The sequence below is a fragment of the Atractosteus spatula genome, chromosome 2 (assembly GCF_055471065.1).
Source record: "Atractosteus spatula isolate fAtrSpa1 chromosome 2, fAtrSpa1.hap1, whole genome shotgun sequence".
In the NCBI taxonomy this organism is placed as follows: domain Eukaryota; kingdom Metazoa; phylum Chordata; class Actinopteri; order Semionotiformes; family Lepisosteidae; genus Atractosteus; species Atractosteus spatula.
In genome coordinates this window covers 35,908,208-35,932,669 of record NC_142707.1, presented here as the reverse complement: position 1 = coordinate 35,932,669, position 24,462 = coordinate 35,908,208, and the positions used below count along the sequence as shown (strand labels likewise).

The window sequence follows — 24,462 nt, the reverse complement described above, 5'->3', positions numbered from 1 at the left end:
TAAATCTGCCTGTTGGCAAAACACTTGCCCCGAGCCTATTTTCAGAACTGTCTGGTGATACTAATGATGACTGTTAATAAAATGACAGATGAAACAACAACAGCAAATTGTCCTATAGCTTTTAAGAGGCAAAATAAAAAAATATCATAACTTTGTTATTGTATCTTTAAGAAATGGAAAATCTGAAACTGCAGCTGTCCCCATTGATGGTCAAAGTTCAACGAATGGACATGGATCTGAATGTGTTTAACAAATAGACAACACAAATATTACTTGGATTCTAAATGTATAACAGTTAATGGAGAAACATCTCAGTGCATTTTTTATTAAAAGCGTCCTCAATTTGCTCTGATTAATCTACCCTTTTTAAAAAAGCGAGCTCTGTGGATAAAATTCTGTGTTGCAACATTTACAATACAATTATTTCTAATTAAGCAGTGGTGTGCAGAAAAAGTAGAAGTGTACAAACCATGAAAACATCACGGTGAACATGGAGAAATATTGCAAGGCACCATTAGAAGCCTTGGAAACATATACTAAATGTGTAACATGTGGTAAATTCTTTAAAAAATAGAAAAGAGAATAGATAATACCGTGCAGAATACGGTACTAATTTACTGTATTTCATTTTTCAGAAGGGACGTCACGAGAAGGGGTGTAATGAACAGTACATGTGGTGTATATCTGAATGCTATGGTATGAATCTCAATACATAACATACCAATATCACTTTTACGTGTACGTTTGGTTATATTTTACTAGTGATTTTTTTAATATCCCCTTCCCATCTTTAACTCCAAAATGACATTTTTCTATAATACCAAATTCTTCATGGCTGAATTGACATGCTCTACATTTCTAATTTTCATTTGTGGTTCATTATGGAACTCCTTACTCCAAGGGAAGGATACAAACATACCCACGAGAGCGTGCTTAGGTTTTTCCAGAAATTTCTGCATAAACCCCGCCTGGGTTCCTGACGTCACAGGATGTTAAATGCGGTGATCTTGCCGGCCTTCGTTTTCGGTTGTCGTGCAACAAGCTGCTTCCATAGCAACTGCACAACTGCCTCCGTAAAAGAGACGAGAATATATTTTCTTGAGCTGCATTAGAATTTATGTGTAAAATATAGAACATTCTTAATTTTGAATGTATGATTAAATATTGTCTCGATATGTGGTTATAAAATTTAGGAGAGTATGAAAAAAGAAAAATATTTAAAATACTGTTTTAATTTAAAAAAAAACGATAATAAAGGGGTTGTTATTGCCACCCCTTGTTATTATACAATAACAAAAATTGTTATTATACAATAAATAATTTATTGGCACAATGGATGTTTAGTTTTAACTATCTAGTTCTGGTTTGCTTTTAATACTGTTTTTGTATTGGGTTGTTGCTACCCATACAATAAGAAGGGCTGGTTGAAATTTACTCACAGATCCTTCAGTCTGATGTATCGTAAATATGGTATGTCAGAGTTTTTTTAACGGTAAACATTTTGAGAATATTAAATATGGTAGGTATGTTAAACATATTTTTATATTTAATATAATTTTAAGACTAATTTCATGTACAACACCGGCACCTTTATCAGCTGTGTATTAATACTATCATAATATCTACTAGATTTCAGTTCACCGGAGAATTGTGAATGAAAACAAGATTTTCTTTCAATATCCATACGATTACTGATCATATGGGACATTTCATACATATTAGTTTAGATAGGCCGACCTTTTAGAAAAAAATAAAGCTAGTATGGTCCTTCAGACATAGAACATCCTTTGAATTTTAGTATACAGTACCTCCTCTACAGTACTTCATTCAGGTCACATAGTTTTTGTCCATGTTTGTCAACAACATAATAAATGCTTTGTATCATTACCTCTTTTCCCCTGTAGTGTGTGTTGACGTCTATTTGAATATGTACTGAAAACTAGCATTTTGTTTTTCGATTACAGGACTGTGTTCTGTGCTTCATTAATTTTTCTTATTTTCATGATATACTTGTCCTTTGTTATTTCCTTGCCTTGGTCTCAATGTCATTTCTCTCAAGTGTCCTGCTTAGCATCTCTTTATTCAATCTGTGCAGCTCTTTAGTGTCCTTTGTTAATTTTCCACATCACATCATGCCAGATTGGCATCACCTTGGGATGAATATTGCTTCCCTCAATGACCTGGATACCTTTATTAATTTATTATCATGTGATGCATTACCTTCTGGTTTGGGTGCAGTGATAGGTCTTGACACAGTTGAGAATAAAAAAGAAGGACCTGTATCTTTTGTGTCCTGAATGTGGAATTCAAATGAGAAAAACTAAAGCCTCCTTTTCAATCTGAGCATTATTTAATTTTTGGAGTATAGAAATTTCACAAATACAAGTATAGCCACAAATTCACCACAGATCATTAGATGAACAGATGGATTGGTACCAACACTAGTTGCACACTAAACAGTGCTGGGCTATCTTTCTCTCTGCTCACAGATTAGGTACTGAAAGTCAATGTTCTTGCTAAACATTGAGGAACTACTGTAAAAGCCAACAATATTACAAAAGAGAGTAAGAAACACTGTTTTATTACAAGTGCTGGATCTGACTTTTGCAACCTTGCTATCAGCAGCTCTCACCAGAGCAGGATAAGGCTTATTGCAGAAGTGCAAGTGACATCAAGATTAACTTGTGGATAGAAAAATTGATTTAGATCATAACACGCATCTATCAGGTTACCAGGTTCACATTTGGTGTTGCAGACTGGACCACAATATTGAGAAGTTACAACTGTACACACTCATCTTCATTGTCTGTCACGGGGTTCAACTGGTTTCTGAGCCATTATTTGCAGTCTGCTGTTGGACTTAGTTTTTTCCTTGGTTCTTAATTCTGCATTGGAGATTCTAAGGACATACTGTCTTAAGAGAGCAGTAGATTTCAGTGCAGTATTCTATGATTGCCCTTTCCATGCTTTTCCATGCACTTTTGAGCTCACTTGCTCACTTTTTCTGTTGACCACTTTGTTTTTCTTATCTTCCCAGCGTGATCTCAGTTTTCCAGGTTCACCACATTCACGATTCTATTACACAACAAGATTCTTTACCCAACATGTGGCCACTAGACATAACTACAGTATTTTATACTTTTTAAGCATAGGTTGATTGAGGTCAGATAACTACTCCATAAATTTCATAGCAAAACCTTTGGTTTATTTAATTTGTTGATTCCACCTACGTACAAAGTGTGTATTCCAGGTGTAGTGGGCCCAGCAGACAATCTGAAAGAAACATCAAGTGTGACACACCAGAGTTTTTCAGACATGAGCTCCCGTATCCCACAACTCTTTTGTTTCAATGCAGAAGACTCTGCATTATGCATTATTTTTTCCAACCAGGTTATTTGCCATGGAACACTGCCTCAGTGTTAACTGGCATACTACTGACATCTACTGATTGCTTCTGCTTGTTGTCAGCTTTCCTCTCTATTACATTATGGCTTAATCTAGATTTCTGGTGTTCTGTGGCTCTGTAAGGATGGCACACTTTAGTCCTGTCAGTGTGACCTCCTCCAGTTTCCCAAGCTGACAGCTGGTGCATTTTTTCTCGCACATGTCACCCTACACCCTTCCAGGTAATGCTTTCCACTCCTGCACCTCCTGCACCACTTCATGCAGTTAAAACAGTCTTTTTTGGTTTTACGTTTAACTCCTTTTAAAATGCAGGTTAATGGTCTTTGAACTAAACACTAAAGCATGTTTAATTGTTGCCAGTTTTGTTTTTGGTTCTTTAAAAAAAAAACGTTTAAATACTTACTTTCATTTTGTTAGGTTACCTTTGTGATCTTTCTTGATTTACGGGAATAAGGATGTGTGTGAAGAGGTGTGTCCTTAGGATTCTCTTGTTGAGTTGCTACAGGCATTGACAGTTTTTATCTTCAAAATGTTCTGTCTCAGGCTGACTACAGGATTTAGACAAAACCTCATTTCATACAGGGACAGTGCGGGGCTCTGTGGCTAAGGATCTGCAGCTGTGGCTGGAAGGTTGCCGGTTTGTATCCCCTAGCCAGCAGAGGAATCCTACTCTGCTGGGCCCCTGAGCAAGACCCTTAACCCCAACTGCTCCAGGGGTGACGAACTGTATAAATGGTTGCCCCTGCCCTCTGATCCCAAGCTTCTCCCTGTCTGTGTCTCATAGAGAGCAAGTTGGGGTATGTGAAAAAGACAAATTCCTAATATAAGAAATTGTATATGGCCAATAAAGTGATTTCATCTTATACACTGTCTTGTATGTAGGATTGCATTACAGTGTGCATGCTATAAGTCTGTAATCCTGTAGGCACTGACTGAAAAAAGTGCTTTGAAATAAAACAGCATTTTTCCTCCATCCAAGTATTCTATCTAAGAGTTCTTGTGCTTTCTCTCTGAGCCCCTGGGATGCACTTCTTAGCTCCTGATATAATTCTCTTCATTCTTCTTGACAGCAGGATCTGAAAATCCTCCTCACTTTAGGCAGGGACAAATCCAGTTTTCCTTCTGAGTAACACCTAAGACTGAGTGGCTTTTATCACTGTATGCACCACTTTTTTTGCTGAGGATATCCCTTTCTCAGTCTGCTTTCAATTCGGTGTGGCAGGCCAGTAAAGTTTAATCTCTCCAGTAAAGGCCAGTAAAGTTTAATCTTTATTCTGTAAGTGAATCAGTTCATGCAGGCTGAATCAATTTCACAGGTCTCAGGTCTCATCTGATTTTTCCGTTCTTTTTTTAAATTTTGTTTTTATAACTGCATCTGCATTGCCTCTATTTTCTTGACATACTTTTATTCCATTATAAATATCTTCCTTACTAAATTCATCTTTGATTTTTGCTGAATTGGTTCTAGTAATGTCCAGAAAAAACACAAAATTCAATTAATTGATTACATTCTTTCTTGTGATGAAGGCTTCCAGTTTCATTTTTTCTATTTCTGTGTGCATTGCAGCTTTTTTTTTATCTGTAAAGGAAGTATATACATTTCTTAATATCCTGTCCAAATCTATTATTTTGTCTTTAAAATGGTTAACTGTCTATTCTGTTCAACTTCACTGTTTGTGTACTGCATACTGTATACTAGTGTCTGTCATTTGACTCACTGTTAGCAAGATGTGAGTGAAATTCTTGTTGTACCTGGTGCTGCTGCAGTAGGAGCTCTGTATGATGAGATTGCTGTTACCCAGACAGGTTCTCTTCCTGTCTAACCACTTGCTAGGGCAAATGTTGCCCTCAGGGACTTGGACATCTTTAATTCTTTTATATAACATAACGTATTAAAAAGACCCCTGGAGCATAAGGACATACAATGGTATTACAATCTGCAATGAGAATAAAATTTTACTTTTATAGAAGTCTGACTTCAAACCACTGTACTTCCTTCTAGCTCCCTAACCCAAACAATTATTATTACAATTATGAGTCAGAATGTATCACCAGGTAGACAGTAGTCTGACACCTTAATAGAAAGGAAGTGGAGACACTTGCCTTTGAGTTAGCAATAATAAGTAAAATTGCTTGCATCTGTATAGCATTTTGCATTGCAAAGTGCTTCACGTACAGCAGAGGACGCACTTCATCCACATCTCTCTGATGTGTGCCAACCATTGTGCATCAGCAGCCCCACCTGTACAACAGATCAGGGGGCAAAGGGAGAAAATACTTCACTAACTGGAATAAGACACATTCCAATAGGCCATGGTGAGCAAACCCTGTAGAAAGGTAGGAATTAACCAGGAACATGTCTGCTTTGACAGATTGTCTTGGGGAATTTTTAGTGTCCAAGTCATAGAAAAGATGATAATCCATTTTCAATAAACACTTAGTCCCGTATAAGGTCACAGTACAGTATGTTGTAGCCTAACCTGTAGAGAATGGGGACAAGGCAGCATGTTTTTGCACAGTGTGAAGCATTTGGAACACTGAATAAAAACACATGTAAACAAGGGGAGGACATGCAAACTCCACTAAGAAGAAACCCAAGGCCTGAGCTGAATCCAGAACTCCCAAAGGGAGCCAAGCCATCTAATAATAACAGTAAACTTCAGTTTTTAGATCACCTTTAAAACCAATTACCGACTCAGGACTCAGTTAAACATCTTATCTAAAGAGGGCACCTCCTACAATGTGAAAGTGATCTTCCCAGACACTATATTGCTCAAGAGAAATACAGATATACAGAGAGCCACTTACTGGTCAACCAATATCACTTATAGTAGCACCCTGATGATTTGACAAGATCAGGAAAAAGAGCTGTAACTCTGCTGTCTAGTGTAAACCAGTTAAAGTAGATGCAATTCATCATATTTCCATTTTAGCCTGTCAGCTTTCTCATGCAGTAGTGGCATTATTGGCATTTTTAAATTAAATGTCAATGTTATTCATACTGAACAAGTGTATGCACTGTACTGCACCATGCAAGGGCAGACAAGCTTGTGACTGGAGCATTAGGGCATCCCAGAAAACACAGCTGTCAGGGCAAGACAGCAAATTCACAAGTTTCCATTTAGCCCACTTGAATGTTTCTGAGCCGTTTCAATAATACTATGTATCTTTTTCATGGCATCTAGAAAAAATGTACTGAAATGATAATTAGTTGTTGCAGCTCTTTCTTTGGAGATCAGAAGAAGTGTGAGTGTTCTTGGTCCCTAAAATGGCATATTGTTCACCACACCAACAAAGTCTGCCATCAAAGAATTGTCTGATTTCACATATGGGAAAATTAAATTCAAATATTTAAATGTTTTAGGATGAACAAATGATTTAAGCTAGATTTAAAAGTATTTTTAGAGAGAAATAAGGTATTGCAGGCTGCACAATTGTGCAGTGGTTAGAGTTGCTGCCTTGCTGTGCTAGGGCCCTGGGTTCAATTCTGGATCTGAGGTGTTATCTGAGTAGAGTTCATATGTTCTCCTTCTGTTTCCTCTAGGTGCTCTGCCTTTGGGTGGATGCTTGTGGGTTTCCTCTAGGTGCTCTGGTGTCCTCCCACACTCCAAAGACATACTGGTAGGTTAATTAGCTTCTGGTGTGTGTGTGTGTGTGTGTGTGTGTGTGTTTGTGTAATAAGGACCCTAAGCAGAATCCTTTCAGAGTTTTGTCCAAAAACCTGGGTCAGGAGGTCAGGCCAGGGTCAAAAACCAGTAAATCCACAATAACCAAATCAAGATCCAGAAGACAAAGTCAAAAACCTAGAAATCTTGCAAAACAAGAAACAATACAGCTCCAGCTATGTGAAACCCAATAATGAGCAAGGAGTGGTGTGTTAGGTTGGTTTAAGTAGTTCCCCTGTGGCCCTGTATGAGATGAATCAGTAACAAAGTGAAAGGAAGGATAAGGTATGACTGACTCTTCAATTTATACTGCTGCATAAGTAGCTATGATGCTGGATTAAATTGAATAAATAGGATTTGTCTCCTGCAGTTCAGTATCATCGAGCAGGAGATAGGTTCTTGAACAGTAAAGTGTATCACTCTCAACTGTTCTTATTGAATTGAAAATGACCTGGTGAAAATTATCCCATCTTCCCTCAGCACATAAACATCAGCTTTGTGAACCAGCATCTGGTCTTGTATTCTGAAATGTCTTTATTGTGTGTTGTGTTTATTGTAACACTATTGTCCTGTTTTCAAAGCAGCTTAATATTATAGACAATACAAAATGGCCACCTGATGTTAGTTTTTAAAAATTAAAGCACATACTGGACACTCCACTCAAAGTGCTTTACAGGTAATGGGGACTCCCCTCCACCACCACCAATGTGCAGCATCCACCTGGATGATGTGACGGCAGCCATAGTGCGCCAGAACGCTCACCACACATCAGCTATCAGTGGGGAGGAGAGCAGAGTAATGTAGCCAATTCATAGATGGGGATTATTAGGAGGCCGTGATTAGTAAGGGCCCATGGGAAATTTGGCCAGGACGCCAGGGTTACACCCCTACTCTTTTCAAGAAACACCCTGGGATTTTTAATGACCACATAGAGTCAGAACCTCGGTTTTATGTCTCATCCGAAGGACAGCGCCTGTTTACAGTATAGTGTCCCCGTCACTATACTGGGGCATTAGGACCCACATGGGTCCACATTAGGACCCCCTGCTGGCCCCACTAACACCTCTTCCAGCAGCAACCTTAGTTTTTCCCAGGAGGTCTCCCATCCAGGTACTGACTAGGCTCACACCTGCTTAGCTTTAGTGGGTTACCAGTTGTGAGTTGCAGGGTGATATGGCTGCTGGCTAATTAGTAGCATTAAGATATTACAGTATCTTAATGATACTAAGATATAACTATATTAATGATCAATATGATGCATATCTGTGTTTTAGACAGACATTTTTAAAGTTAATTATATCTATAATAGTACATAACAATAAAGCTTGTTACAAAACATTAATGTAAAACAGTTGCACAGAAATCTCAAACAAAATGAGATCTTCAAAACTTAACACCCAAGTAATGCAGCTATAGCTATAATGAAACTTTTCCACTAGATGGCAGAATTGTTTTGGGTGCTATGGTGTTACACTAATACAGTATTGTTATATATTTGTAATGTCTGCTTTGATTCACACTTGAATTCATACCATACAAATTGTCACATGATTAATAACTGAAACATCAATTATTATGACACCCTTTCTAACAGGGAAAGAATATAAGAAAGGATACAAAAGAGTGGCATCTAACCAGCCCATCTGCCTTGTTTGCTTTCTAGGAATTTAGTCAAATTGCACACAGGCATTTCTTGAAGGATGCCTGAGGTCCTTATTCAGGACCTCCACAAGTCCTCCTGGTGTGGAGAAGTACCTCCTGTTCAGCTGAATCCGGTTCCACTTATTTTCATGTATCACTGTTGATCCTAAAGAAGCACGTTGGGAGCTACTGTAGTCAGTACTTCTAAATACTTAAATTCTAAATACTTAAATTAAGTTATTTTATACAGCGGCAGGGTCCTACAGTGCTGTCTGGGATCACAGCTCTGGGACCCTGGGTTTAAGTCCTAGGACGCATGGATGTTTTATGTTTTCCCTGTGTTTCCATGGTTTCCTCCTGGTGCTTGAGTTTCCTCCCACTGTCTGGACATACCGGAAGGTTAACTGGCCCTAGTGTGAGTGTGTCAATGTTTGTGCCTGTGTGTGCCCTGTGAAGGACTGGTATCTGGTGTATCCTCACTTGTGCACTTTGTCTGCTGTAAAGCAATTAGAAAATGGATGAGTGGATAGAAGTTCTCCTACAGTCATGGACTTTAGTCAGGACTTTAGTTCCTTTAGCTTGACAGTATAAAACATTCTTTTAAGCTCTTCTACACTCATATATCTCTTCTTGGCAACCCAGGTTTATTTTAAAAATTGGACTCAGGAAAGGCAATCAACAGCAAATGGTGTTATGATTTAATGACTCAGATTTAATTAACAATTGTTTTTTATGTATTACTTTTCATTGTAGAGATGTATGTGTATGGTTACTCTTGATTGTCACTTTGGTGGTACAGTGGCACTTTGATTAGCATTACTGCATTGCAGCAGTGTGGCCCTGGGCTCAATTCTGGGGCCCTGGGGTGCTATCTGTGTGGAGTTTGTATGTTCTCCCTCTGTTAACATGGACTTTCTTCCAGCTCCCCTGCCACCTTGAATTGGATGAAGCGGTTTGAAAGTGGATGGATGGTTGATATAGTATTTTAAACCCTGCACATGTTAAAGAAAGCGGAAACAAAACACAAGTTAATTATATTATGTGTTATTAGAATGGCACACTTTGCCCAAAGAAGTTGGACAAAGTAGGATGCTTGCAGTAGTGCTGACAAGCCCAAGTGAAATTAAGTCCTTCTGGGCATCTTGGCACAAAGTCAGGCATTTCTAAATTGATCATTCGCATCACCACAGTAGTACCCCAGTGGGCTCATGACCATAAATATTAGAATTTGGATGAGAATGTTGTGTTTGTTTGTTTGCTACACTAATTTCCCAACATAACGTTTAACACTCTTCACAATATGATTACAACAAAAGGGTTTTTCAACTGTAATAACACTCTTTTGGGTTCTTTTCTTTTTCGTTTCTAGTTTAGGGGGAAGGAGGTAATCTCTGTATCAGTTTTAGTGCCCTTGGACAACATAATAGAGGAGCACTGGAGTTTGGGTAGAGTAATACGTTGAAAATAGTCAGAATTTTAGTAGATCATAATCATTTCACTGCCATGTTTTCTCGGGCTTCCTCTGAGTGCTCCTGTTTCTTTCCACAGTCCAAAGGCATGCTGGCAGGCTAATTGGCTTCTGGCGAAATCGACCCTGGTGTGAGTGTGTTTGTGGCTGTGTGAGCCCTGTGACGGATTGGCGTCCTATCCAGGGTATATTTTGCTTTGCGTCTGTTGCCTGCCAGGATGGGTTCCGGCTCCCCCATGTACTGGATAAAATGGAATAGAAAATGAATTTGGATGGAATAGCATTGTATGTGTCAACTGTATTTGTGTTAAAACTGATTCTAATCTTTGGATCAATGCACAATTTTGTGTATGCCCTCTGATCTAGTTCAAATCCTAGATCTAGGACCCAAAACATCTGACTGCAGGCCTGAGTGAAAAATAAGCCAATGACATTTACCTAGGCCTTTTATTCTATAAATAACACTCTCATAAGTACGCTTCCACTTTGTGACAAAATGACCATGCCTGGAGACCGGCCTAATGATACCTCTGACATCCAGGCAATAGTGCACTTGTCAACAAATCATTTATGAGCTCGAATAACAGCAGTGAGTGCATTTCATAAATTCAAACAGATGACCACTGGGGGGAGCTCATAATACAATTGAAGACTTAGGAAAGTCTTCTCTTCATATAACTGAAAATATTATCTAATGCAGGGGAGGGATATCTTGTATCTTTACTGTTTCTTGACAGTAATGAACAATCCAGACAATATAGTATTTTAGCAATAGAGAGAAAATCATTTTACTTTGCGTTAGAAACGCAAAAAAGGACTGTTAATCGTTTCCCCGTTAGACACGAAAGAAAATGGACATAGTTTTTGGAGAACTCTGCTCATTTGTGACTACTTTTAAATTAATTATGAAACATGTAAGTATACAGCCCCTCAAAGAAGACGACGAATAAAATGCCAAGTCAAGATACTGCTGAGAAATATTGAAAAATTAAGTAACGTTCTACATCGGGATCCCTGTAACATCACAAGAGGTGCTGATGCAAGTCACAGAGTAACCTTGCATGCCCATCATTAGCACTGATGGCTGGAAGGCATTTGTTGTGCCCATCAGTGATGTTATGAATGGAGTTTATATGATTTTATGCATCATCTGAAGTGGTTTGCTACTGCTTGTTGGGCGGGACTGGTGCAATATGGTCTAACTCAATCTGATCTGACTGATGCCCGCTCCTTAATTCAACTGGTGAAGCAGTTCCAACTGCGCTGCTGGCAATCAATGGGCGCAGGTGGGTGTTGAACTTTAGTGGATAATATTAAATGGGGCCGGAGGAAATAGAGGGAGGAAAGAGGGGAAAAAAAAGCACATAATGACACAACCAAACAACAGGCAGATGTGGCATGGGCAGTCAGTAATTTATTTTATGTTTTGCACGAAATAAAATAAGGTTAGTGAAAAGATGGATGGCGGTAGTCGGAGGTAAACAATAGCCTACCCTGTAACACAATAAAAGCCGACAAATAATCAGGGTGACATGCTGGCACTGTGGGATACGTGTGGATATGGTGGCATTGTGGGATATGGGTGAGGACAGAGTGAGCTGGCCCAATTTCCTTCTCACACCCTCATAATTAATATGAGACAAACGGATGTCGGCACATGAACTATAATGCCTTGCCTATAAACAAGGGAAGCCCACAGCCTTGCTGGCACATCTGTCATAGTTTTCTTTCATTTTAAACAATTTTGTGCATGGTCTTTGGATACCTTTTTCTATTTTAGAACATTCATTATTTAGCAACAACAAGTCAAATAAAGTAATGCTACAAAGCATTTGACAGCTCTAGTCAGTTACTCTGCAACCAGAGTTTTTTTAGAAAATGTTAGAGGTTAAAAGTTGATTGATTCATCTTCATTACCAAAAAGGAAACAGAACCCCCCCCCCAATTTTAAAACCGAATGGTCAATAAATGTTGATACATTTATTAGATATGGTACATTGCTCCCTGATGTTGGGCCATTCTAGCTTGAAGCAAATCCAGAGCCTGATTGTATTCATCACTGGATATTCATGGCATCACTGTATTTGTGGTTCTTATTAGAAACGTATTGTTGCTTGAAGTAGCTTCTGAAATGTTACACAGTTACTGCAGATGGTCCAGTGATTACATTCGGTCCTTCCTCTGCATGTGCAATTCAGGAATTCGGAATGTCATGATTGAATGCTTTTCTTTTGTCACCAGTTCTAATGTGACAAATGGATTTCATTGCAGTGCATAAAATGTATAAATCACCAAAATAACAAAAGGATATGTTTATCACTCAGGGATTCCTTATGAAGCAGTGCATGAACTGAGTCTCACATTTTATCATTTTTCTACGTAAGCTATATAGTTGGAGACGATTTGGGAAGCCTGAAAAAGTATGTGCATTTCTAGAAATGTCTTTATGTGAAACATGTTGTACTGCTTGTGCATGCTTGTGCTGTAACATCTGGCATCAATTGTATGTTTTTGATTGAAACAGAAATAAAAAGAGAAATTATTATTCTCCAATTACCTATTTAAAATGTATATAAAACAATTGCATGGGTGAAAGCAGAATTGGGATTGTAACCAAGAAATGAAATTCCTGCACGTCATATTAGTGAATAATGTATTTCTTATTAAATATAGAAATTCAGGCAAGGTCCTACTACAGCTGTAACAACAGATTATTTAGAAAATTTCTTATTCTGTTGTATACCTTTTAAACTTAAAATACAAGGCCCGCATTCAAGGTATTTATTACGGTAATACTAATAAGTGCATTAATCATACTCCATGTAGCGAATTATTGTCTATTTAACAATGCAAAAGGAGGTCCAGTTACTTAAACTTTTCATTTATCGTCTGCAAGGACAAATGAAAAAAGAAATCTCTTCTGAAGAAAAAAGCATGTGGTGCACTTTCTCAAAAGGTATAACTGGGATGCTGACTTGATTAATTGTCGGAATACCAACAAGGTCTGCTGTGTATCAGTTCACTAAAGGACACTCAGAAGCGAACAGAAGAGAATTGAAAATGGTTTTCATAGTCCTAAAGCAAAAAAAAAAGTATTTCTTTTCTAATCTGACCCCAAAGCTGTAATATCTTTTCTGCAAAGTGGTGACCACAACTGTGCACAATATTCTACCGGTGGCTTATACAATTATGTAGAACACCTTGATTTGAATTCCATACTTTCAAGATATGTCCTACCATTCTTTTTATTGTTTCCCCGTAAAAGGTAAAAAAAAATGTTTTTTTAAAACTGAAATAGAAAATAATAAAATTCAACCTAGTGGATTTCTTTGGAATCAGCAGTGAAACATGAATCAGAGGAAAACGGGGGAGAAATTCATTTAAGAACTGAGAACAGGAACCACCTTTTTACAAGAAGGGTTGTGGGATGCTAGAACAAGTTATGCAACTGTGTTGTTTATGCAGATGCTCCGGTTGGATTAGGTCCTCAAATCAATTAGTTACTAGACTAATGATCTCCTCTTATTTGTCATTTTTTCTTAGGTACTGTACATATGTCTTATGTTCAAGAGTTGTGAACTCACACTTTCAAATTGCTAAAAGGACCTGAATTAAGTTTTTAGATGTTGGGGAAAAATACATCCTGATGCACTTGGATAAGTCATCAGAGATGTGATCTTGGTTCACTGGGTATTTTTAGATCTTTCAACATCAGACACCCTCACCTAAGAGGCCCAGCCAGGGTTGATCAAGCCACGGCTTGTGTCCAGGTGGTGTTGTTACCCACAAATCACTCCTCTTGATCCACAGCCATCCTGAGGCTCTTCCTGCAACCTCTATGATGGTTGTCATGGCTTTCCTCTTGCTCCCCACTGTTATGACCAAAAAGACTGCAGGTTCCACAGCAAATCCTCTGTACCCCACCTTGAAGGGCTCACACTACAGTATACTCTCCACCCACTCCCATGGCACTGAGTAACCAGGGCTTCGTACTTGGTATTTTCCTCTCATGGAACTGTTAGCTCTAGCATGACAACCTGCTTGTCGTCTCAGGCAACAATGCAATGGTGTCAAGGAGCTGTCAGTAAGCTGCATCTCTAGGTTGACCTTGAGCTGAAAGTCTTACAGCGTTACCAGAAGATCCACTGACACTTAGGACTGCTTCTGTTGCTGCTGCCCAGCTTTGACGAATGCAAACGCTGGTTTTCACTGCTGTTAGTTATCCTTCTGCTAATGGTGTCCACTAAGGCCTTCGCACCTGTCAGTTTAATATGTGCCTTCTCCAAGGGTTTTGGGGCAAGAGCTGAGGATGTGTTCCTGTGTTCCTCATCATGGGCACAACAATCATGCTGGTGAATCACCTTTGCTCCAACAGAAGACGTTAGATGGACAGGGTAGAACATCGTAAACTGTCTGGATCACAAATTTTATATGATAGGGCTTCACACAGACAACAATATTCCCCCTACTATTGATGATACCCCTCTTTTAAGTTAAACCAAGGGATCCCCAAAAGAAATTTAAAAGTACCACACATCATGAGACTTTCACCTCATGAGCAGTAGCATTCAAAATCTCTCCCTTCTCCCCAGCCACCAGCACCAAACTTCTGAGCAGCAGAAAAATCTCTTTTTATGATAAAAATATATGCCAGTACGATTTTCATATCATGATGCTTATATCACGATGGACAGCATCAACCCCCAGCAGCTCTTAGTACAATGCCATCACAAAAAGATTCTGGTCTGGAATGTCGTTTCATCTTCCGATCGCGCACAGCATGATTATTCAATTTAATCAACAACATGACAGTAAAATTACAGTGTTTTACCTCCCAAGTGATGGAAGGCCAGGACTGTTCTTTGACCATTTCCCTTTTTTTACCCCCACACACTCACTTCCCGCCCCTCTATCTCTCAGTGATGAGCACACACCAGTTCATTGTTAAGGGCAAAGATACCCAGTAACCTTACAACCCTGCTGTCTCCTGCTCCTGTCAACACAGTCTTATGGGGAAAAAGGAAGGATCACTATAACATCATGTAATTTAAATATTTCCCACGTTCCTGGGAGACAGGTTATTCAGAAACACACTGACTGAGGAACCTGTGAGGAGAAGCCGAAGTCTTTTTAAACTCAGGCAGAGATCTTTCACTGTTATCTACATGCTCTTACTGTAACACCAGCATTATAAAAGGAGTAAATCTTATTTTTTTTTCCACAGGACTGATATCAATTAAGAAGGCTTAATATAGGGTCACTTTTTTAAAATAGTTACTCATCTTATGGATTTATTTGCGACCTGCTACATTATTGGGGGAAGTACTCATATACCGTATGAGAAACACTGCCTTTTTCCGTTCTTACTTAACTTACATTTCATATCTTAAAAGGAATGTAAAAATATTTTTCAGTCTCATGAATTTCAGCATTATCATATGATGCTGCGGATCCCCATTTTTGTCAAAATATCTTCTCTCCTACAGGTGTGTTACCGTCCACATCCTTGAAATAGTGAACAAGCTTTAAAACAAATCGATTGGAGCATATTAAATACAAATAAAATATTTTGAAGGTTAACATGAAATTTCTACTCCATACGCCTCAGTCATACCTCCAGCCATGGCTGGAGTTCAGTGATGTGATAACTGAGTCATATCATTGTAAGTAGTTAGTTATCTAATCACATCTAATCATAATAATTCCATGCAGGAGATGTGAGAGCATCATTCTCTATTGCCAATGGACCTAAAGAGCAGCCAAATGTTGTTTTCCAAATTCAGCAATGAATGGATCAGTAGGATCAAACAGGATGAAATCTTTCCAGGGAGGACTTGAGTCTTTTGATCTGAGCACTGTGCAGGGAAAAACCTATAGTCCCTTCCAAGGAGTGTCAATTCCTTGGGGTTGTAACCAGTGAAGATGTAATCCACATTTCTGTGGCAAGATCAGTGATGTGATTCACAACTTCCTCCAGAGCCAATGAGAATTAAAGAGATGTCTGCATCACTGGCAAATGTGATGATGACTGTTGCTGTACACTGCTTTATGTGAATGATAAATTTGCATTGTTTTTTTTCTTAAAGTGCACCATGGGAATAATTTCAGTAAATTCAATCCAGATATCAACTTTTAAACTTCATTTTGAATGATCTCTATTCCATATTTCCAACCAAACTGTTTCAGTAATTTAGTCATTGCCCTGGCCTGAAAATAATCACTTGAAACTGTTTGTGATGGGAATTTGTTTTTGTAACTAAGACTTGAACTCGAAGCAAAGTAGCTAACTTGAAATACGGATAAAAAAGTTAGTCACTGTTTAGTCATTTGTTGAAAGTGTTGACTTTGTCTCTCTCAAGAAGAGAAACAATAATGTTGGAACTGATTATCTTGTAATCAGGTTTACTCATATAAGCAGGTACCTACTGAATTAATTTAGAAAAATGATGGAAATATGCCTAATTTGGCAATGAAAAACAAGAATAAAAACATGTTTGTTACAGGATTTTTAACAATGTGAGCTGTGAAAATCATCTCCTTACTTAACTCTTTAACGTACCAAATTCCTAGTTCAGTCTCCATCTAGTAGATTGAATTTCAAATTATTCTGGAAAGAATCACATTAATTTTAGAACATCTAATCACAGTTATACATCACATAAGCAAATCATTTTCATAGAATTCTATGAGAGAAACAAAATAAAGAAAAGTAAATTTCAGTAAAGTTTGCTGGGTTATAAATAAAGGCGAAAAAAGAAGGAACTGTGTAAGTTACAAACTTAACAAAGGTGACTTCCTTGAATAATTTGTAGCTCCTTTCCTGGATATCACACCGGTTTTTGAGTTCACATAATTGTAGTTTTACAGATCACATTCTTACAAAGTTACAGCCTCTTTTAATTGATGCAAACATTTATTTTTCTTTGGAAATTATTCAGTGCCTTAAATTAACCTGTAAAACATAAATTTTCATGTTTGGCTTGTTTTTTTAATTTTTATTTTAAATAGCTTTATGTACCCAGAGATATTAATATATACAATCTTAGGCACAACTTTCACATTTATATAACTGAGGTATACAGTATATTCAAGTGAAATATCAAGTGCAGTTGTTCCTGGATCTCAATGGATGAGGAATAAACCTCCAGTTGTATTTTCTACTTTTTATACATTTTAAAGATAATCTCCCCTGAAGCTTACATGTGGATTCTTCTGCTCAATACAATGTTCTAAAAACAAAAATGAGAAATACGGTCAGAAATGTACGGCCAGAAAACCCTTCCTCACCTTTGTGAGGAAGAGGGGATCTGTGACAAAGATAGAGATGGAGGGTCAAAAACAGACACAAAAGAAAAAGAGCTTTCTCTTCAAACAAAACTAGGATCCTTTCTTATATAGCTTACCCTCGACCTAAATCAAAATGCTGTCTAATCAGCAATTAAAATCTGTAGCAGCAATGTTTAAGTAACTGACAGGATCTCTGAAAGTCAGAGGTAATTTTTTGTCCGTTGAACCCAAATGAAAACAAAGATTTGTCTTTTTTGTGTTATTTGTTGTAAACTTGATTAAAAAAGTATACACAAACCTTGTATGTGGATTCTGTCAAATACACCTGCTGTGTTACAGAGGTACGACAGAATGCTGTCTCTGTCATCAAGGAACACTAGGAGATGAAGAGCCAAATGTGTCCCTGTATGAAATGATACCACTAAGAGAACACTCCAATAAAAATCATACTAAAATGATGAAAGCATGTTATTTGTTACTAATATGTGTATTCAGCAATACTTCTCATGAAGTAATAAAATACGATTAAAAAGTAAAGGTTCATTCCATGTTTAAAGGAAAAGAAAAGACACAGCTACAGTACCTACTTGATCCTCAGTAGCTTGAAGATACTCTCAGTCAACAATTAACGCATAAATAACAGCGTGTATACACAGTTACAGAGAGATGTTTCATAATGAGAAAAACAGAATACACATTTAGTTTGAGATTCTTTTATTAACAAGGTTTCAAGGCACGTGTTTTCTTTCACAGCTCTGTTTCTTCTGAGCCGGCCTCAGCCCACAGGATGTACGAGCCCTCCTCAGAGGAGTCCGTGCTGCTGAAAGACTCCTGGGAGACATGCAGCTCATCTTCCTCGCCATCCTCTTGCCAGGAGGAGGGGGAAGGAATGGGCACTCCTGGAAGCTGCCAGTCTATCTGCAAAGTGACCAGGAAGACAAGAGAAGACATCGCTTGACAGGGGAATGTCAATAGGCAACCTGCTTTCTCCCGCATCCTTTTTTACATGGCCATTTCAACAGCCCGCTCTCTTCCAAGAGAACCCTATGGCATCAACAGCTTTAATAAAGGGGTTTACTTTAGCAGAGGGTCCTGTGTCCTGTAGTCGAAGAGGCTCGGATTTTGGTCTGTTTCCGTTCCTCAACACTGAGAGGCCAATCAGTCCTGGGGCTGGGATTTCATTACCAACTAGAGGCAACGGTTGTGTTGGTAACATTTTAAATGGTTCAATTGTCTGTAATAAAAAAACAATATTTCACATATGTAAAAAAGCATACAGACTCTCTGGCAGAGACAGTAACAATACACAGACTTGCAGTAGCAGGGAGTCCCGGCAGCACTGTGACTCTCTCACTCACTGGAGGGGGTGCAGTAACTGGCCTGATGGGCTTCTTGACAGGAACATCAGCCCACTTCGTGGTCGGGGGTCTCTCATTAGCCCGTGGAGCCTCTGGCGACACTGGCCTTGGAAACTGTTCAACTGGCTGTGGGTTTAGGAAAGAAGGCCAATGAATAAGGTGTACATCTCATAGATATATATACAGTGGTGTGAAAAAGTGTTTGCCCCCTTCCTGATTTCTTATTTTTTTGCATGTTTGTCACACTGAAATGTTTCAGATCATCAAACAAATTGAAATATTAGACAAAGATAACACAAGTAAACACAAAATGCAGTTTTTAAATGAAGGGTTTTATTATTAAGGGAAAAAAAAAATCCAAACCTACATGGCCCTGTGTGAAAAAGTGATTGCCCCCCCTGTTAAAACATAAATCAACTGTGGTTTATCACATCTTTGGAAAGCTGAGTTCAATTTCTCTAGCCACACCCAGGCCTGATTACTGCCACACCTGTTCTCAATCAAGAAATCACTTAAATAGGACCTGCCTGACAAAGTGAAGTAGACCAAAAGATCCTCAAAAGCTAGACATCATGCTGCGATCCAAACAAATTCAGGAACAAATGAGAAACAGAGTAAAATGAGATTTATCAGTCTGGAAAAGGTTATAAAGCCATTTCTAAAGCTTTGGGACTCCAGCGAACCACAGTGAGAGCCGTTATCCACAAATGGCGAAAACATGGAACAGTGGTGAACTTTCCCAGGAGTGGCCGGCCGACCAAAATTACCCCAAGAGCGCAGCGACGACTCATTCAAGAGGTCACAAAAAACCCCACAACAACATCCAAAGAACTGCAGGCTTCACTGGCCTCAGTTAAGGTCAGTGTTCATGACTCCACCATAAGAAAGAGACTGGGCAAAAATGGCCTGCATGGCAGAGTTCCAAGACGAAAACCACTGCTGAGCAAAAAGAACATAAAGGCTCGTCTCAGTTTTGCCAAAAAACATCTTGATGATCCCCAAGACTTTTGGGAAAATACTCTGTGGACTGACGAGACAAAAGTTGAACTTTTTGGAAGGTGTGTGTCCCATTACATCTGGCGTAAAAGTAACACAGCATTTCAGAAAAGGAACATCATACCAACAGTAAAATATGGTGGTGGTAGTGTGATGGTCTGGGGCTGTTTTGCTGCTTCAGGACCTGGAAGACTTGCTGTGGTAAATGGAACCATGAATTCTGCTGTCTACCAAAGAATCCTGAAGGAGAATATCCGGCCATCTGTTCGTGACCTCAAGCTGAAGCGCACTTGGGTTCTGCAGCAGGACAATGATCCAAAACACACCAGCAAGTCCACCTCTGAATGGCTTAAGAAAAACAAAATGAAGACCTGAATCCGATTGAGATGTTGTGGCATGACCTTAAAAAAGCGGTTAAGGCTCGAAAACCCTCCAATGTGGCTGAATTACAACAATTCTGCAAAGATGAGTGGGCCAAAATTCCTCCACAGCGCTGTAAAAGACTCATTGCCAGTTATCGCAAACGCTTGATTGCAGTTGTTGCTGCTGAGGGTGGCCCAACCAGTTATTAGGTTTAGGGGGAATCACTTTTTCACACAGGGCCATGTAGGTTTGGATTTTTTTTTTCCCTTAATAATAAAACCCTTCATTTAAAAACTGCATTTTGTGTTTACTTGTGTTATCTTTGTCTAATATTTCAATTTGTTTGATGATCTGAAACATTTCAGTGTGACAAACATGCAAAAAAATAAAAAATCAGGAAGGGGGCAAACACTTTTTCACACCACTGTATATAGTATAGGCATGTTTTTTATTTATACTCTAGCTGTTCATATGAACCCTTTTTTTTTCAAGAGCTTCAAGTGTTGAAGACAAAGTTTGTCCTTTTCATAGCTAATTTCTTAAACAATTTGAAATAATATAGGACATCACTGGTATTGACCTCATTGGGGCAGCTATTGCCAGGTTTCTACCTTTCAGTTTGAGCACTGACTTAGAAAATCTGAAGCAATTTTGGCTCTGGAGTCAAAAGCATTAAGGGACATATTAAGGACATTGCAGAAGTTGCAAGCACTAGGAGCCTGTTAGGCCTGCCTTGGTGGTCTGGAAACCTACAGTATATTCTAAGTGAATGTAAAGTGAAGTGTATTTTTTCTATTTCTAGAAAACTATTAGTTTCTAATTGTTACCCTATTTCTACCTGTTAGTTTCTCAGGGTACTTGGATCACACCCGCAATGTTCACACAGTGCCCATGTGACTCACAGTTGTGTGTCCTTTTTCAGGGTCTTTATGTCCTGCAGAGACAGGGTCTGTCGCTGGAGTGGGGCCGCTGGAGTTGTTGGGCTGAATCCCCGTCGGTTCCGCTTGCTTGTTCGAGACTGATAGCGGGCTGGGGGGTGTCTTCACATCAGAGTCTGTAATTCAGATGACCACCAAGAAACAGACTGGAAATATTCAGATAAATTCCTGTGAGGTGCTTCACACCCGGATTGTCTCCTGAACCCCATTTTTCAGAATGTAAACGGGTTGATGCAGGTGACACACTAAGTCACATTTTATTTTCTGTTACCCCTGGGTAAACATATCAAAGTCAGATCTGTTATCAGCAGTCTTGTCAAAGGACTGTTGTCTTTCAGGCTAATAGAAAAAGCTCCTTACCTGTAGAAGTTGAGGTGGCAGGAGTAGCCGTGGTCTTCTCTTTGTGGTTGCGGGTTTTGGAATTAGGCGCGGGGTCGACTCCATCGCAGCAGACACACAGGGCCATGATGTTCAGAAAAAAAGAAGCGAAACAGTTTTTGTTCTTGTTTCCTGGACGCCTTCTCTTTTTCCTTTTTTTCCAGGCACATTCATGGTCACCTGGGGGGGTAACTGGTGGGCCTCTGGCCTTCCAGGCCTGTGGCCCCCTTGGGTCACTCTGACATTGACCCATAGAGCAACGAAGCTAACGAAAGACCTACTTTGTAATCCAAAAGAAGGTAAGTGCAGGGCTGTCCACAATTAAATGTGATCAATCCTCACATGTAAGAGGGTGACCCCCTTTTATAGGCTTGTGATAGTGTAAGAATTCCACTGTCACCTGGAATAACATTCTGATGCGTTCATGTTGCCAAGCATTAGTGTGATGTCATAACTCACCTCATAAAGCTGTTTATATCACTGTTCACTGTTTGCAGCAACCCTTTCAGTATTAAATATTCAAAAGCTTTTCAATTACTTCGATTTGTGCTTAATACTGTTAACTGAGCTATAATATTCGACTCCTTGTTGTGGTGATTCCACCGCAAACATCATTTCCTGTGTCAAGGCATCATTGCCTTTTCTTCTGCCAGCGGAATCCCCTGAAATACAAACTACAATTTCAAAGATAATTATTTCAGTAGTTCTTATAATTCAGCTTCACTGTTATGTGTTTGTACAGTTGCTATAGGATAGTCCTGGATCTGTAAGAATGGGGAAAAAAACCTCCAGTTATAATGTCTACTTATACTGTATATATATACTGTCCTAAAGATAACCTCCCCTGAAGCTTACATGTGGATTCTTCTGCTTGGTACAATGTTCTAGAAACAAAAATAAGAAGTACAGTCAGAAATGTACAGCCAGAAAACTCTTCCTCCTCTTCGTGAGGAAGAGGGGATCTGTGACAAAGAAAGAAACAGAGAGTCAAAAACCTTCCCCTCAAACAAAAGTAGGATCCTTTCTTATATAGCTTACCCAATACCTAAATCAAAGTGCTGTCTAATCAGCTATTAAAATCTGTAGCAGCAATGTGTAAGTAACTGACAGGATCTCTGAAGGCCAGAGGTAATTATATGTCCTTTGAACCCAAATGAAAACAAGGATTTGTGTTTTTTGTGTTATTGTTTATAAACGTGATTATCCAAGAATACACAAGCCCTGTCTGTGGATTCTGTCAAATACGCCTGCTGTGTTACAGGGGTACTACAGAATGCTGTCGCCATCATCAGGGAACACTTGGAGATGAAGAGCCAAATGTGTTCCTGTATGAAATGATAGCACTAAGAGAACACTCCAATAAAAATCATACTAAAATGATGAAAGCATGTTATTTGTTACTAATATGTGTTTTCAGCAATGCTTTTCATGAAGTAATAAAATACGATTAAAAAGTAAAGGTTCATTCCACATTGAAAGGAAAAGAAAAGACACAGCTACAGTACCTACAGTACCTGATCTTCAGTAGCTTGAAGATACTCTCAGTCAACAATAAACGCATAAATAACAGCGTGAATACAGTTACACAGAGATGTTTCATAATGAAAAAAAACAGAATACACATTTAATTTGAGATGGTTTTATTAAATTGTTTCAAAGATTAGACAACGCTATAGTACTGTACTTACTTGATCAACATCAGCTAGAACAGTGGTTCTCAAACTGTGGTACGCGTACCGGCAGTGGTACGTGGAGTGCCGCCAGGTGGTACGCCAAAAGACCCTGGAACTGTGTCGTGTGCGCTGAAAAATCGGGACGGGTTTTCATATTTTGTATTTTAAACGTGTCGAATACGCAGCCTGCGTACTGCGCTACAGTGCGCGCTAATACTTCAGTGGACACAACAGATACTCTGTAATTCTATACCACTCTATAGGAATGCGTGCTACAGATGCAAGTGACCAATTGTATTTTAAAAAAGCTACTGTATCTCCAGCAAATAGGGAGGAAGGAGAATGTACGTGATTTTGGAACAATGCCAAGTTGTAAACACAGGAATGCATAGAAATACGTGCTACGAACGCTGGTAATCTTGTGAGCACAGGAAAGCGTGATAGATAACAGAAAAATATTTAAGAACTGTTCTAAGTTAATTTGAGAAAAATACACCGAGCGTCTCTGTGTTTCGCTCCCATACGCATGAAATAAAAACTTTAAATAAATACGGAAATAAAAACGGAAACGCAGAAAAATGCAAGCTTGCGGATTGCTAAAGCAGGTAAGCCACACTATTTTTGAAGAACCGTATTTACCGTTGGCAAAAGAGCTGACACATATTATGTGTGGAGAAAAAGCTGCTAAACAGCTCGACCTGCTGCCCCCCTCCCCCTGAAAGACACAGTCACTCATATAATTATTGAAATGAAGGATTATATCAAAAGTACACTGATAGAGCGCGTTAAGATGAGCAGATGTTTTTCACTGCAATTAGATGAGTCTGTAGTCGATTTGGCCAATTTGCTCGTTTACGTTAGATACGAGTTTGAGGGTACGTCCCATGAGGACTTTCTGTTCTGTAAGCCGCTACCAACAGGAACTACAGGAGAGCACATATTTCAGCTTCTGAATAAATTTATCGAAGAGAATGGCCTCGACTGGATAAAATGCGTCTGAGTTTGTACAGACGGTGCTAGAGCAATGACAAGCCTACATAACGGTGTAGTTGCACGAATTAGAGAGGTTGCTCCAGAAATTAATGGACGCATCGCAACATCCACCGTGAGACCTTTGCCGTCAAGAAAATGCCTGACGATTTAAAATCTGTTAGACTCTGTTGTGAATTGTATCAAGGCTCGAAAAATTAATTCACATCTGCTTTGCTCGACTAAACAGGCTCACCCCTCTCACTGAAATGGTGCTTTTTTATTAGTTGTTGTTACTGTTTTTTTCTGTAAAACACTTTG

General features: G+C 38.9%; 1 protein-coding gene across 1 annotated transcript; it reads right to left on the bottom strand.

Moving 5' to 3' along the window:
- Nucleotides 1–18,213: 18,213 nt before the first annotated feature.
- On the bottom strand, nt 18,214–21,752 carry LOC148839621 (uncharacterized). The gene is made up of 5 exons (XM_088931704.1): nt 21,482–21,752; nt 21,086–21,237; nt 18,825–18,950; nt 18,545–18,700; nt 18,214–18,384 (listed from the first exon to the last, which is right to left on the bottom strand). The coding sequence occupies exons 1-5, from the start codon at nt 21,750–21,752 to the stop codon at nt 18,214–18,216; spliced, it is 876 nt and encodes a 291-aa protein (XP_088787830.1).
- Between the last annotated feature and the right edge of the window lie 2,710 nt (nt 21,753–24,462).